The sequence below is a fragment of the Hippoglossus hippoglossus genome, chromosome 16 (assembly GCF_009819705.1).
Source record: "Hippoglossus hippoglossus isolate fHipHip1 chromosome 16, fHipHip1.pri, whole genome shotgun sequence".
In the NCBI taxonomy this organism is placed as follows: Eukaryota; Metazoa; Chordata; class Actinopteri; order Pleuronectiformes; family Pleuronectidae; genus Hippoglossus; species Hippoglossus hippoglossus.
In genome coordinates, this window is record NC_047166.1 from 4,597,482 (window position 1) to 4,614,016 (window position 16,535).

At 42.6% G+C, this 16,535-nt stretch overlaps 3 protein-coding genes across 4 annotated transcripts in view; all 3 read left to right on the forward strand.

Moving 5' to 3' along the window:
• rpz5 (rapunzel 5) overlaps positions 1-1,370 on the forward strand; it is a 2,944-nt gene extending 1,574 nt beyond the window's left edge. For both annotated transcript variants that reach the window (XM_034610088.1, XM_034610089.1), the window contains exon 2: positions 117-1,370. In XM_034610088.1, coding sequence (XP_034465979.1) covers positions 184-1,365 — 1,182 coding nt within the window. In that variant the 5' untranslated portion in view covers positions 117-183 and the 3' untranslated portion in view covers positions 1,366-1,370. The remainder of the gene's footprint in view (positions 1-116) is intronic.
• Positions 1,371-4,371: 3,001 nt separating this feature from the next.
• On the forward strand, positions 4,372-7,302 carry LOC117776274. Its single transcript, XM_034610090.1, has 2 exons — positions 4,372-4,520; positions 5,479-7,302. Exon 2 carries the CDS (start codon positions 5,546-5,548, stop codon positions 6,725-6,727), a length of 1,182 nt encoding a protein of 393 aa, XP_034465981.1. The 5' UTR covers positions 4,372-4,520; positions 5,479-5,545; the 3' UTR covers positions 6,728-7,302.
• A 311-nt stretch (positions 7,303-7,613) lies between these two features.
• Positions 7,614-14,618, forward strand: rpz4 (rapunzel 4). The gene is made up of 3 exons (XM_034610091.1): positions 7,614-7,735; positions 12,066-12,129; positions 12,264-14,618. The coding sequence occupies exon 3, from the start codon at positions 12,291-12,293 to the stop codon at positions 13,467-13,469; it is 1,179 nt and encodes a 392-aa protein (XP_034465982.1). The 5' UTR covers positions 7,614-7,735; positions 12,066-12,129; positions 12,264-12,290; the 3' UTR covers positions 13,470-14,618.
• The last annotated feature ends 1,917 nt before the right edge of the window (positions 14,619-16,535 follow it).

A 16,535-nucleotide genomic window follows, 5' to 3' on the forward strand; every position in this document is an offset into this window, starting at 1 on the left:
TGTGAGAAAAGAATGACTTCATATCAGCTGATTGCTTTTGCTTTGCCAAATCTGAAATGCCATAAAGTCACACTATCATGAACTTTACAAGGGTGTCGTGTTTCTTCTTCTTTCAGGCACCACCAAGGTCTCTGGCTGTGGAAATCATATTAGCTTAGTTAGCTAATAAAACATAGTGCAAAGATGAACAGTGTGGCAGATTGGCTCGTCCAGAACAGGGACAAGATTGAGAAAGGTGTGGAGATCATGGGGCAAGCCTCCGAGGTGCTCGCTTCCACAGTGGGCCAGCTTCATCCCGTGCTGGAGGCCGTGTTCGTGGCTTCGGCCGAGCTTCTCAGCAACCCGGATGGCAAAGAGGCTCGCTACCTGACCCAACAATTTGAAATCGTCAACCAGCAACTCGAGGGAATCCAAGATGAGATCGATAAAATTGCCCTGGAGCTGCAGAAGACGTCGATGAACAAGCAGAACTTTGATCGAGAGGCACAGATGCTCAGCCAGTACGAAAAGTTCCAGGACTTCGTCAACGCCAAGCCGAAGTTCCGGGAGAAGAAGATGCAGAAGTTCCTCAGCCATTACGAGAACACAGAGAGCGACTTGAACTTGGACTCGCTTTACAATTCCGTCACCGGGGAGAACACCTCAGGAGACCCTCTGCTGGAAACAGTAGTCGCCACAGAGCAGAGAAGCAGACGAGCAGTTGAGGATTTCTGTGCCCGCCTGAAGAAGCTTTTTGTAGTGGGCATTATTGCCGTCATGGGCCATGCTGCCCTCAAGGAAGGGGCAGTGGGCGAGGACATGGTGAAGAAGTGGCAGGGACGCATGGAGGACGTGGAGAACCTAATGAAAGCCGCAGTGGATGACTGTACAGAGAACTTTGCAGAGCAAGCCAAGATGGACATGGAGCAACAGCTTCAGGAGAATTCCGGCACTGTTGACGCCAACTTGACCAAATCCCTCCTGGATTCACTTGTTAAGAAATACGACTGGGTGAACTGGTCCATCAGGGCCTTCAGCGACAAGGAGCGCGTTTTCTTTTTCAACTGGCTGGCAGGAAAGAAGTACCACGGCAGCGGAGGCGCCAACTGGTTTGACGTTTTGACCAAGAACAAGATCAAAGTGGTGGTCTCCTTCTGTGTCAACCCCAAGCCCATCAACAAGAGACAGATCCAGGAGCAGCTGGAGGTGCAGAAGATGAAGGGGAACATGATGACGGTGGCTCTGACTTTGCACAAGAGCTTACCCAACTGCCTGGTCCACGCTGTCAGCCATTACAAGGAGGTGGTGGAGACCAACAACTTCCATGAGGATTGTTACTACTTTGGAAAAGACAAGAGAGCCTACCTGTGTATCCACCCTGAGTAGGCCAAGAGGAAAATATACACATAAACTGTAGCTGCCTACACGAAGAATCAAGCTACAAATACATTCATGAATGTCCGGAAATCAGATAAATCAGATAAAGACATTTAGTCGTAAATATATATTATTTTTTGGGTGATAATGTTAATTTCTCTGCTTTTAAAAGTCCTTAATTAAGGTAAAACCTGATCTCATTGGGACTTTATACCCACTGCTCAAGCTACAGAATAAGATAAGCAGCGAACAATCATCAACGAGGATCTGATAGAAGTTCTGTCACTTATATTTTCCACTAAACTGCCCATGATACTGACTGAGGAAGCACTTTCCCTCCGTCCCTGTCCTCTCTGCTGGTGTGTCGCTGGACGCCCGGTTCACTGTGACCCGGAAACATCTGGAGAGCGGAGCGGGAAACCCAGAGTTACTCAGACTGAAAACACCTTCAAACCAAAACCAGAGGCGTTCCCGCTAGAAAACATCTGCTGACATCATCACTACAATTACTCAAAGGAGGAATTTAGAGACGAAGAGAAAGTGACAATTTTAAATCTTGGTGTGGAGACTGAAAATCTCTACAATTATTGGATGGATTGGCAGGAAATGTTGTCCAGACTTTCATGTTCCACGTGAATGATGATGATCATTCATGACCCCATTAGGATTAATTCTAACAACTTTGATGCCCCAACTCATGACTCATGACTCCTGACACACCCCGTCCTGATTCCAGGTGTAAACAGGGTCTAACGGTTCATTCTTTGCTCATTCATTTACGTGGTTTGCTTTTGGTTTGATGCTGATATCTTATGAAAGATTTATTATCACTTTTTTATGTGAGCACGCTGCGATATTAAGGTTTTAACTTTCTTCTGCGGCTGCAAGAAAGTAGTGATGAAATATTTGCAATAAGCAGAAGTGAATGTTTTACTCTATAACAACAAATCATTTTACATGGATTATTTTTCTCAATGCCAGCTGGTAATGAGATTTTTAAATCACACAGTGGACAGATGCTATTTCAGCAATTTACACCTCAGCAGCTCATCAGGATTTCTCTGCACATTTAAATATATCCTCTCCTAGCGTTCAAATACCTGCAGTTTCGAGGGAAATGATAATAATCTGGACACGGACCAACTTTCTCTCTGCCTCTGGCGACATGTACAGGACACGAGAGAAACTGTCAGTGGGCATGTAGTACACGAAACAAAACCAATTAGGTTGTGCAGTTTTGTGCAGTTTGTGCAACAGTAAGCACGATAAATTGGCACCGAGTCCGGGCTTGAGCAGCTCATTAACATTTTGCAGAGCTCTGTTTAAAGCTCTGCCAAAATGAAGCCTTGTATTTCAGGCTTAGCATCTTTATCTGCCTGTTTGAGCTTCTGTCTTATGATCGTTCATCTCTCTCTAATGCTCTCCGGTATAGTGCTATTGATGTTCTCAAACACCACCAACCCGCTGTTTCCAGAAAACACTGTGTATCTTCTGCCCTGTGATGAGCCACCGGGGGCTTTTCCTGGGAGCTTTGACAAGGTCAAAAAGATAAGACGTGGTCAATATAGCTTCCTTGGACGAGGAAGTCATTCATCATTTATCCAGACAAACAAGAGAGAGCACGGCCTCTGGGACTGGATCTTGTCATTATGTTTATTATCATCAGAGAGAAAACAGCAATGAAAAATTAAATAAATGTATCAATAAAGAAATTACATTTTGTATTTTCGTCTTTTGTACTTGATAGGATAGAATATACATTTACTACAAAGAAACCAAGCAACGTAGTGATTTTTTATTTTTCAGTATGTTTATATGAATCAACACAAATGAATGCAATGACTGCAGATATTCATATTTTGGGGATATTGGTGGAATCATATCTCTTGAAACTGTAAACATTAGTGTCAACTCTATCTATTAATTCCAGAAATCTTGAGAATTTATTGGCTTCAAAATTTGGCTTGTGTGTTGTTAAGGGCCCCAGTGTCGAATTTGGTGCGATTTTTAAAATCGATTAGTTGAATATTATTAAACTTTTGAATTACCAGGCGACCAGTGCTCTGTACTCGCTGTGGCTCGGTTCCTGCAGGTCACTTTTACAGTTTCAGGAAGAAAACTGCAACCAAAAGAGGCAGGTTTAGATTTCCACTAGTACTTATAAATGAAAGCATTAAAAAATTTACCATAAAACGACCCGATTATGAATCATGAAAGAGATTCCCTGCAGTTAGCTTTTCTAATATCTGGTTCAAATGCACACAACGCTTCCTGCCAGTTTCCCCTCAGCTGGCTGTCATTATCTCAAATAGTTCACCCATGTTTCCACCTGGCGAGCCCACACAGCCACAGACAACAAAGGCAAAGCGTCTCTACAAATCCAACACTTTCCATCGATGCTGCAGCCAGAGCCTCATAAACAGGCCGACGTCTCGGGCTCCAAATGTGGGGACGCTACATGTGAGTGTTGTGCAAATCGTTTTCTTTGGCAGCATAAGTTCAGCTCTTTAGATGTTTTTTGTCTGGGAAACAAACACCCGGCACAACACTGGGAGGGAGCAAGTGAGGTCGTCCCACTCAGGCCTTGACAGTGCGTGTGTGTGTGTGTGTGTGTGTGTGTGTGTGTGTGTGTGTGTGTGTGTGTGTGTACAAAAATTAGCAACAAATTATTTTTTTTTCCCAGGGTGCATGGTGTCCCTGCATGGGGAGTGTTTACAGGATGTTATCTGTGTCAGTGCCGGCCCGTGATCCCTCTGACTGGGTTTCTGAGGAATCCTAGAACGGGATGGAGGAGTTCTAAAGAAGGAGTGACGAGCGAGCGACAGACAGGTACTTGGAGGGAGAGAGAGAGAGACAGAGAGAGAGAAAGAGAGAGAGAGAGAGAGAGAGACAGAGAGAGAGAGAGAGAGAGAGAGAGAGAGAGAGAGAGAGAGAGACAGAGAGAGAGAGAGAGAGAGAGAGAGAGAGAGAGAGAGAGACAGAGAGAGAGAGAGAAAGAGAGAGAGAGAGAGAGAGAGAGACAGAGAGAGAGAGAGAGAGAGAGAGAGAGAGAGAGAGAGAGAGAGAGAGAGACTATAAATACATCCCAAAGAGGCTGGTGCTCACAGGTACAGCTGGACTACTGGATAACTGGACTCTATCCCACTGGATATTTAACTAGACAGGTGAGTTTTATCATCTTCTGCTCTAATTCTTGATTCTGCATCCACATCATCTACTTCACCAATTTACCATCACTTTTAATGTTCTACAAATTACGAAAGAAAGAAAGAAAGAAAGAAAGAAAGAAAGAAGGAAAGAAGGAACGTGGCCTTTATTATATTCATTGATTTTATACTTAATCTTTCCATAAAAGTTAAAATTCTCTGCTGTTGACAAACTTTAGAAGATATTTCCAAGCACAAAGCAAGATAATTACTCAGTAAGTATTTTTCCTTCAATGTTATTTATTACATTTTTTGGCAGAATGGGATTTCATTCTGTTGTGTAATTACACGTTCAATTTATATCATTATTGAACAAGTGCAGTGGTGGGGATTTTCTCCTCAGCCCTGGGTGTGCCTTTCTCTCAACTGGATATTGATTCCAGGGAACTAGAGAAACGAGTTAGGTCATATTTTACGCCAGGTACCATATTACCGTGACCAGCGTAAATCCCCTCCTTTTTCCCCATGTTGTGAACATCTGTGTTAGTTTTGGGTGTTTGCTATTGTTAGACCAGTGAAATAATGACACCCAGGAGGGCCAGTGCTGCAATGTTGCACAAGACCTCACGTCATAATTCATGAGCACACAAACCATGTTTGATATTTGTTCTGAGCTGCCATCCATATTTGCCTTGTTTGCGTATCTTAATGAGCTCCTTTTTTTATTTTGTCAATGCCACCAAGGTTTAAAAAAACGAGTCCCTGTCATTAGCTGAGGCTAATGCAACTCGATGCCTACATGTGCTGACATGACCTGCTGCTGGCTCCATTGTAGGATTTAGTTTGTCAGGAAAATGTCCTGTGAGAAAAGAATGACTTCATATCAGCTGATTGCTTTTGCTTTGCCAAATCTGAAATGCCATAAAGTCACACTATCATGAACTTTACAAGGGTGTCGTGTTTCTTCTGCTTTCAGGCACCACCAAGGTCTCTGGCTGTGGAAAACACATTAGCTTAGTTAGCTAATAAAACATAGTGCAAAGATGAACAGTGTGGGAGATTGGCTCGTCCAGAACAGGGACAAGATTGAGAAAGGTGTGGAGATCATGGGGCAAGCCTCCGAGGTGCTCGCTGCCACAGTGGGCCAGCTTCATCCCCTGCTGGAGGCCGTGTTCGTGGCTACGGCCGAGCTTCTCAGCAACCCGGATGGCAAAGAGGCTCGCTACCTGACCCAACAATTTGAAATCGTCAACCAGCAACTCCAGGGAATCCAAAATGAGGTCGATAAAATTGTCCTGGTGCTGCAGAAGACGTCGATGAACAAGCAGAACTTTGATCGAGAGGTACATATTCTCAGCCAGTACGAAAAGTTCCAGGACTTCGTCAACGCCAAGCCGAAGTTCCGGGAGTTGAAGATGCAGATGTTCCTCAGCCAATACGAGAACACAGAGAGCGACTTGAACTTGGACTCGCTTTACAATTCCGTCACCGGGGAGAACACCTCAGGAGACCCTCTGCTGGAAACAGTAGTCGCCACAGAGCAGAGAAGCAGACGAGCAGTTGAGGATTTCTGTGCCCGCCTGAAGAAGCTTTTTGTAGTGGGCATTATCGCCGTCATGGGCCATGCTTCCCTCAAGGAAGGGGCAGTGGGCGAGGACATGGTGAAGAAGTGGCAGGGACGCATGGAGGACGTGGAGAACCTAATGAAAGCCGCAGTGGATGACTGTACAGATAACTTTGCAGAGCAAGCCAAGGTGGACATGGAGCACCAGCTTCAGGAGAATTCCGGCACTGTTGACGCCAACTTGACCAAATCCCTCCTGGATTCACTTGTTAAGAAATACGACTGGGTGAACTGGTCCATCAGGGCCTTCAGAGACCAGGAGCATGTTTGCTTTTTCAACTGGCTGGCAGGAAAGAACTACCACAGCACTGAAGGCGCCAACTGGTTTGACGTTTTGACCAAGAACAAGATCAAAGTGGTGGTCTCCTTCTGTGTCAACCCCAAGCCCATCAGCAAGAAACAGATCCAGGAGCAGCTGGAGGAGCCGAAGCTGAAGGGGAACATGAAGACGGTGGCTCTGACTTTGCACAAGAGCTTCCCCAACTGCCTGGTCCACGCTGTCAGCCATTACAAGGAGGTGGTGGAGACCAACAACTTCCATGAGGATTGTTACTACTTTGGAAAAGACAAGAGTGCCTACCTGTGTATCCACCCTGAGTAGGCCAAGAGGAAAAGATACACATAAGCTGTAGCTGCCTCCACGAAGAATCAAGCTACAAATACATTCATGAATGTCCGGAAATCAGATAAATCAAAAAAAGACATTTAGTCGTAAATATTGTCTGTGTTGATGCATAATCCGCTCTGTCTGCTCACTTTAAAATGTATTCTTTTACAAACAGTGTAAATCTTCCCTCTGCTTGATGATACAGCAGCTTCAGGGTGTTATAGAAATTCCGGGGGGCCTTGCATCTCGGTGCCAGACTTAAAGTTCGGGTTGGTTATTCTGGAAAATATTCAACCGATAAATCCCACCCCCCTCCTCCCATTGGCCTTCTTGTCAAAGCTACAAAATACATGAACGTGCACTGCCTGACAAAATGAAATGATCGGTCCTGTCCTCTTTAATTGATGAAACCAACCTTACCTTTAAGTGTAATGAACCATATAAAGATTAGATATGAGCGGGGGTGGGAAATATGAAGATATCAGTCTGCTAGCTGATATATCTACGGTACCTGTTATCCCTTAAGCCATTTAATACCTCCTGTGACCACTCCTGGATACAAATGTGTATTTAATTAAAGAACATTTTTTTTATTTGTCGCTGCTTTTGGTGCAACATAGGGCTGCGGGGGAAAACTTCTAAAAACATTTACCGAGACACGAATGTATATTTCACTCTGATTTTTAATAAACAACCAATATGAACGTTCCTGTCATCACTGGTCGTTACTCGGGTTATTTAACAGCACCTTCTGGATTTCAGCCAACATGTCACTGTTTATCAAAAGGGTGGAGGTTTCCTCAGAATGAATAACAGCTACAGCAACAACCTGTTATGCTCACACAACTGGGTTTTTTTTTCCGGCTCCACCGCCCAAGTTTATTTTGTGTGTTTCTGTTTGACTGGGTGTGACTCTGCTCTGTTAACGCGAGGAGACACATGACCAATAGGAAGACAAACTCTCTGGAAGTCTCTGTGAACTTCTTCCGCAAACTCTTCAAGGTGAGTCCGATCTAAACCTCTCAAAGTGAACAGGGACGCGTCGAGTAACTGCGAAGCAATGACCGGGACACGTTAGTGGGGAAATGTTCGCTTCACTTTCATCCACTTTACTCGAGTTTCTCGTTTACATAACCGTGCGTCTTTTCCTCTTTTACGCACGAGCGCTGCCTTTAAAACTCCAAACTTACTCACATCTCATAAAAGCAGCTTCGTGTAATGAAGTGAAGCAGGTGATTGGATGAATCTGCTCATATTTTTAACGCAGTTTAAACTTTTAAGTGTCTCTCTTGTTGTGGGGCGTTGGTTGCCAGCTCCGCTTCACTTTTTCCAGGAAGCGTCCAACTTTTAAGGCGTCGTCCACGTGCTGGTAACCAAAGCTCAATCTGTGGTGTTAACCTGCCATGTTTGTTTGCTTCTCTGTCCTCCGGCTGGAAGAGATGATACAATTAGAGGCCTTGTACTGTGTGGGATCGATATGTTCTCCATTAACAGGCGCATTAACGTTGGAGAGGGTTTCTCTCTCTCTCTCTCTCTCTCTCTCTCTGCGGCCACGTCTGGCTGAGGGAGAGTCAGCTGACTCGGGGGGGGGGGGGGGGGACGCAGCTCGTGTTTGTGTTCAGAGGAAGAATCTGAGACATGAAGTGTTTAGAATCTGTCCAGAGCCAAACGGTTTCCAGCACCTGATGTGTTCAGACTGGTTTCATTTTGCTTTTAGTCCTAATTCTGTGAGAGGAAGTAGTATTTATAAAATGTCTATAAGGGAAACATGTTATTTGAGATCATTGCATTTCATAAACTGGTATATTAACAGTTTCTGATATTTACTACTAATACCAATACCATAAAATAACCATCAAATATGACATGTCACTAATATAAAAGTACAAATGTATTATCAGCAACATGTACATAAAATATTAAGGTACTGCTCAGTAAAGGTACTCTGACTGATATGTGATTATATTGTAATATTGTTGATACGGATGTTTCATTTTGCAGAATCTTGCTGTTGCAGCTGAGGTGGAAGTAGTTTGCACTTCTTTATTTGAAAGCTTAAATAGGTTTGTTCTCTATTTTATTTGTTTGCATTCTTATAAACTACTGGCTTTGGTAAACGTGATCTTGCACAGTTATTTAAAGGAGAATAACTAGAGTGGAAATGATAGTTTTTAGTATAATTGCTCTCATCTCAAGTGTGTCAAAGGATCCCATCGAGACACTTGCTTTATTGTAAGTGGTTTAATCTTTAAATATTGTTTGTATTTTTTAGGATTATAATATGTATTTTTAATCTGTAACGTGTCTCCTAGTGGGGAATAGGTAATACCACACAATGGGAATAAGTAAAAAAATGAAGTGCGTCGAAATTGTACTTTTTACAGTACAATGTGTATTTCCACTATGTCTGAATATTAATGGACATACAAGGGAAATTCTGTGCTGCCTGTGATTATCAATAGTCTCTGTTCCGTTAGTTTCTGCACCGCAGTGTGATTCCTCAGAGCACTTTTATGTTTGAATTAACTGTGTAAAGGGGCCTCACGTGCACTTAAGACTGCAGCTCCACAACCTCTGGGAGGATGAGAGAGAGAGAGAAATGGAGACAGAACAGATCAGTGGAAAACAGGAATCACAGGGTTATCACGGTCAAATCAAATAAGATGCAGTAACTGTCAATGCCCTGACATCCTAATGGAATCTCGTGTACTTTGTTGTGTCTGTTGTCAAATCTTACAAGGAAATTATTCAAGCATTTTGCATCTTTCATCTCACAAATGTAGCTCGCTCTCATTTCAGATCTCAGTTGTTGATGTTCAAATGACTTAAAGAAATAGTTTGTTTATTTCTTTTTATTTCAGTTACATGGCAAGTCTGAATGAAGCTGCATCTGTAGCTTAGCATAAAGACTGGAAACAGGGGGGAACTGCTAGCCTGGCTATGTTGAAAGATATAAACCTGACAGCTCCTCTGAAGCTCATTGAATAACAAACTGGATATTGTTTGTTTCACAAGCACAGAACTGAATGCTAAATACAGCTGATGTTGTTTTTTACGTTGGGCGTTGAGTCACTGCTCCGAAACCAACAAATAGTCACAATGGGGCGATTTTACACTTTGGTTTTTGTTGCAGATTAAAAGATTGAGACATAATATGTTAGTTACTTGATTTTAGAGGTGGTTGTTGACAGATTGTGTCGCCCGGTGGACTGAGTCAGGTTATGAACTAAGCTTTTACTGTACGGTCATACGAGTAATGTACTAAGTAAGTCTATCACCACATTTCACAAGATATCAAACTGTTTAACTTTAAGACGTAAGGTGAGTCATCTTTGGTCTGATGTTGAAATGTAATCACAGTTATAGAATCTGTCGCGGCTGCAGACGTGTGCGATGCATCAGACTGAGGAACAGTTCTTATCTTCCCCCTGTAATCTTCTGCAGTGTAGCCAGATAACCCCCCCCCCCCCCCCCCCCCCCCCCCCCGGGGCCGAGCGGACCTCAGCAGAGGGACGAACTAGCTGACAGACTACTTTCCATTGTCTTGTTGCCGTGGTAACTTGCTGAGTTCCACTGTAAAATGCACCCTTGCCCAGCAGGTTTCACCTCGTCCACTTTATCACTTCCCACGCCCGCTGCCTTCGTATCGACTGAGGCGGAGGGAGCAAACTGTGCTGCTGCAGCTGCTGCCTCACGAAACCCAGAAACCCGAACAAGACATAAACATTAACATGGGACGAGGTTCAAAACAGCAATGAAATATGATCTGACTCTGTGAGGCCCTGTGACTATTTGTGCAGGCAAATTCGTACCAGATTGTCAATAATTCCACCCAAATAACCGGTTTCCAGTTTTGTAGAAGGACATGTCTGAGCATGCCTGTGAAATCATCTGTTCCTACTCTCAGTGTCTGTGTTAGATTTTCCAAGTCATGTGCTCATCTTGTATTTAAGGTGACAAAGTGCAAGACAGGAAGTAGCTGTCATCCCCGAGCATGACAGAATACTTGCTTTAATTATTTTATGCGTCATTACTACGATAAATAGTTGAGATTCCTGGTGAAAATGCAGTAGATTTTCACACAGAAAAACAACAGACTGTTAAACAAAACAATCCCAACTCAAGGTCCAGCTTCTAGCTTTCAGTCTTTATCAGCAGATGCCGTTATCTTACTTGTCCTGGAAATGGATTTGTTAAACGTGACATATAAGCACTTTTAGGACCTCTCGTCTGGTTTGGCTCAAAGTTAAAGGAGTAGTTTGTCATTTTTAGGAATTCATCTTGAGATAAACAAGAGAGTGAGTCAGGTTAACAAAGGTTTATCTAACCTGCAAGCTAAAATATGCTAAGCTAAGATAGCCAGCTTGTCTATGTATGGTAATAAATTCCACATACCAGCCACTTTATCCTGTTTGTTTTAAAAACCAGTAAAGTAAAATCTTTATGCTAGGCTAAGCTAAATGGTTTCATATTTAATAGATGAATGTGACAGTGGTTTCCATTTTCTCCCCTAAGTCTGGGCAAGAGAGCAAATTTCCCAAGAGGTTAAACTATTCTTTTACGCATGAATTCTTAAAGGTCGAGTGTGTAAGATTTATGTGAAAGGGATCTATTGGCAGAAAGTGAATATGAAATAATACTTGAGACGTTTTAATTTGTGTGTTTCATCTAAATTGTACGAATTGTTGTTTTCTTTACTCTAGAATGGGGCCTTTATGATTAATTACTTTATATTTAAATACTTTATATTTACATCAGTAGTGGGTCCTCTCTATGGAGGCCGCCATGTTTTTTGCAGTAGCCCAAACTGGACAAACTAAACCCCTTTTGAGTTTTTATGACGACTGAAGGCTACCGCAGGCTCTCTTTCATGTTTGGAAGGGGAGGGTGAGGTGAGCTGCAACATGCAACTTCACCACTAGATGTCGCTAAAGTCTACACACTGAACCTTTTTAAAGGTTTCTTTTTGACATCATTTCCTATTTTACAGTATATTATTTGACCATATAATGTATTTTAGTAGTAGTCCTGGTTAGGCTTGGTATTGAAGCTCCTCAATGTTTCCTAATATTCCAGAAAGTCATAGTTTACTAAGGGAAATAAATTGTGCTTTGCTCGTTTCACTTTTCTCACAAAGTTCAAAATATAAACTTTGAACTTTCATGAGCCTTTTAATGAAACTGTTTATTTCCGACTAGTGACGTAACAGTTAAACGCACACTGCTCTTCCGTCACTGCTGAATTCCCTTTGCATTGTTGACTCATTGCTCACTGGGTGTGACCAGCAGTCGGCTCTGAAGCTCACTCGGCTCTTTCTGTCTTTCCTTATCAGTTTTGACCGTGTGGTGAGAGGAGCAGGAGAGCGAGCCACTGTCCAACAACACTGCCACAGAACTGTAAGTAAATCTACTTAACCCAACATTTGTTTCTGTCACTATTTCTGACACCTATCGCCTCTTTTTATTTAGCCCGGGTTGTATTTCTCTGACTGGATCAACTATTTCTAACCACCAATGTTTTTCCTTGTCAGAATCAGCTTGGAACAACATCAGCAAAGATGGCAAACCAGCTACAGAAGCTAGTAGCAGAGAGAAAGGACATGGTGGAGACTGTGATGGAGGTGTTTGAGCAAGGAGCTGAAGTGGTGGCCAGTATCGCGGGTGACCTCTTCCCCATTTTCTCCATCGCCGCTCCGATTGTCAAACTGGCTCTGGACAATGTGGAGAGCAAAGAGGCCGCGTTCATGAAGGAGCAGTTTCAGAAAGTTCGGGAGCGTCTGGATGTGGTGTCTGAGGAGATTAAGCGGATCAACGATGAGATCAAGAAGAGCGGAGTGGATACTGCGTATTTCTCACTGGAGGAGAACATCACCAACCAGTTCAGGAAGTACATGGACATCCTTAACGCCAAACCCAAGTTCAGAGAAGTCAAGAAGAAGACTTTCCTGGAGCATTTTGCCAAAACGGGGGGCGACAAAAACCTAAACACCCTCTACAACGTTGTGACTGGAGATAACTTCTCCGGGGAATCTGTGCTGGAGATCACCCTGAACTACGAGGAGAAAAGTCGCCGGCCGGTGGAAGACTTCTGCGCCAGACTAAAGAAGCTTTTCTGCATCGGACTAATCGCTCTGTTGGGCCACGCCGCTCTGAAGGGATACGACGAGGAGGATGCACTTCTGAAAGACTGGGGTGAGAAGATGAACACTATCCAAGGTAAAATGAACGCTGTGATCGAAGACTGCATCGTCAGCTTCCCCAAACAGGCCGAGCTGGATTCCCGTCGACTCGTGAGAGACGAGTCGCACTTAACCAGTCAGCAGTTAGCTGATGCTATCATAGAGAAACTGAAGAAGAAGTACGACTGGGTCGGCTGGTCCGTGCGTGTATTCAAGTCGCCTTCAGGCTTTTTTGCCAAGAACAAGAAGGATTTCCACTGCCCAACGGGGAAGAGTCGCTTCCAGGTCCATTCATCGGATGAGACACTCAATGTCTGGGTGTCCTACAGCTCCTCGTCTGAGCCTGTGGACGGGAGTCGCATCCAGCAGCTGATCGAGAGTCAGAAGAAGGTCACGGCGAAGGGTGTAGCTGAGTTCCTGTTTGAGAATTTACCCGGAGACTGCGTGGTCCACACGGTGATAACCAGCAAGGACCTGGCCTGCTCCTGGAGCTTCAGCGATGATCTCCACTACTGGGAGGAGCACAAGAAGTTGTTCGTCTGTGTTCACTCCGCTTAAAGTTTCAGATGCTCCACAAACTCCCTAGTCACTCAAGTTGCTTGATGTTTGCACAGATGTAATCACTGAGTCTATTGCTGCCTCTATGTATGTGCCTTAATTGTCTTTTGTAAGTTAATCTTTCTCCTTTTCTAAGAATGTTTGATATTTGTTTCTTGCTGAGATGAGGTGCAGAAACCAACAGTCCTTTTTTTTTTTTTTTTTACTTCCTGATCTCTTATGGTTGTGCTTTGCTTCCTTCTCAAAAATAACTCACCTCTTGTGACTTATGTTCTAGTTTCCTCTCTTGGTATGAAAGTTGTGGATTTTGAAATTTGACAATATCGAAGCTAAGAGATTCTAGTTTTAGATGATTGTATTTTCTACCGTAGTCGTAAGGTTCAGGAGGATTTGCTGTTTTGTTACAGGGGGATATCCAGCTGTCGAACACAGATCATGTTTTGTAGTGATAAGCAGTGACCTCACCCTGCGGCGGACACTCAGAGTCACATTCACTCAAACCGAGAGAGAAAATGGCTCCTGACGTTAACACAGAAGAACTTCGAGTCTTCTCCTCATCTGAGAAAAATAGTAAACCTCATAACTGGCTGCAGTGAAGCACAAGAAAGCAAAAGGCCTCAAACAACATGACACTTTATTTACATTCCGAGGTGTTGTGACAGCAACACTCTGTTTACGCACAGATGCCTTTGATAGCTCTGGTTGTGTCACATCTTGACCCGTGTGATACCTGCTCAAAAAATCTCTACTTCATTTACTTTTTTTAGAATATTTACTTTTTTATTTCGATTTTGGGGGATTTTATGATCTAAATCTATATAATCTAACCACGGACACTGCAGAAATATCTTTTGCATCACTGACCTGTTCTCTTTGTTTTGTGTTATTGAACACCACTGAAATCGGTTCCTGTGTATATTGTGTTTATTATCTTTGTTAGTTCAATTCCTGTCTTTTGAACATTTCATCATCTGATAAGAACAAGCCCCTTATTTACTAAAATTACTTTGGGGAAATGTTGCACCTTCGATTTTTCATTCTGCCATTTGCATACATTGTGTTTGGGATGTCGGTCGTCTAAGGTTCAAAATGCTGTGGGTTCAGCAGTGAATGTAATAACTCTTCCAAATAAACTCAAGTTACACATCATCGGTTTGTATGTTTTTGTGCAGTTGCAGTTTGTTTATTGTTTCAAAAGAAAAAATATATAATTGCTAATATCTGAACACGTTAATTTATCCAAATGTGTGTAGATCATACTCTATACTCATCATGTTCTTGGTAACATTTTATTTTCCAGGAACCAACACTTCACAAGTCCCCTTTAAATTGTTGCTATAAGAAATATTTAAACATTGAATAAATCTCTAATTAAGACATAATTTATATATTTTTTGCAACTTTTCTTTATTTATACTGCAGCTTCAACTTATTGTTCCCCACAGGAGGAGTTCATATCATAACACTTATATCTACATACAACTACAATGTTATATAACTTTTTAAACCAGTCCTCAGGTGGTGTTAAAGTCAAGTGTTGCAATTATATCTATTTCTGTAACATGTTGTTGACTCTTAAACTGGAAACCTGCACAAAATAAGTGTTTTTCTGCCATAGAAAAGTCAGATGACAGCATCAGGAGCAGAGTAAGTAAAACAAAAAGTACAATATTAACATCAACCCCTCTGAGGTGTCACAGTAATATACAGCTTAGACAGGAAGAGGATATTCTGGTTTGCTGGTTAGGAAACACCCATAGTGCTCGGTAATTACGTGGTTGTGGCTTTTCTATCTTCGGCACATAAACTCGTGTCCCTGCAGATTGTCACTCCCCCGGCACACAAACCAACAAGTGCAAAGGAAAACAAGTGGGTCAAAGATCCTTGCCTAAATGTACATGTTTATTTCTTTCTTAGCGTGGACGTTAGCAGAAGGAAACTGGGTCAAGATCCAAGGTTTAATTATAAAGATTCACTCAAAAATGTGATATACTGATTTGAAGTTTTTGACTTTATGATTTAATGAGGAAACACACTGCGACTAAAACAGTACCTGTATCTTAATTCATTTAATCCTCTACAAAGGTGATGGCTAACTGCTGAATTTGACCTCTGACCTTTCATGCCAGCCTGAAAACTCAATCTTTTCACATATTTTGGCTTCACCACAAAATGAATATGGCGACAATGAAATCAAAGAAGAAGATAAAACAGTAGGTTTCTCACAATGAGAAGGTCAAACACACACTTTGCTTTGTTTGGCCATTGAAGGGTGAGAACTTCTGGTGTAGTGCCACATGTTCATGGTCATTTTATTTTATTTATCCAGCCTGTTATCACAAGAAAGTCTCAACAGACTGAGAGGAACCAGGAAACGTCCGAAACTGAGGCCAAAACAACAAAAAACTGGTAGTGTGACATTCCTTGAAACAAATGCAGAAGGTGCAAGAGGACAGTAACATGGATAGGATCGTGTTTAGGACAAGGGAAGTGCTTCATATAATAAATATAGATTCTCAAATAAAGAGCAAGAGTCAAACTCACAGTGTCTGATGTCAGGAAAGTGATTCCTGCTGTGAAGCCTGGCGCAGGGAGGAGACAGACCTTGTTGTCTGGATACCTGTTTGCCAATGGAACGAAGCTGAGACAGCAGGAATTTAAAGTTTCCCTTCGTTTCTTAATGAACCCAAAATCTCCAATTTTCCACTGGCAGCTCAGCCACTTACATCAGTGTTCGCCGAGACGCTCGCTCTGCTGCATCAGCAGAAAAGAAGCTTTCAACAGAAACGGCCTGACATGATCCACACGGACAAACTTTTCCACTTTTGGAAATTTGGATCTGAATTTTTCTGGTGAACTTAAAAAACAGTAAAATCTCACAAACTGAATGAAATAGGGATCAGATGACAAAGTGAAAACAATGTTATCTCTTTTGCATTATTGCAAAAATAAAACAGACATGGAGTTTAAAGGTATAATAATAAAAACCACAGATCTATCAGAAGCTCCTTCCTCCCTCTGGTACAGCTGCTCCAGGCGGATTTCTGTCTGCGCCCAGGTGGGTTG

Bases quoted from the DNA above. Each gene is read 5' to 3' on its own strand.
- rpz4 (XM_034610091.1), top strand. From the start codon at position 12,291: ATGGCAAACCAGCTACAGAAGCTAGTAGCAGAGAGAAAGGACATGGTG.
- LOC117776274 (XM_034610090.1), top strand. From the start codon at position 5,546: ATGAACAGTGTGGGAGATTGGCTCGTCCAGAACAGGGACAAGATTGAG.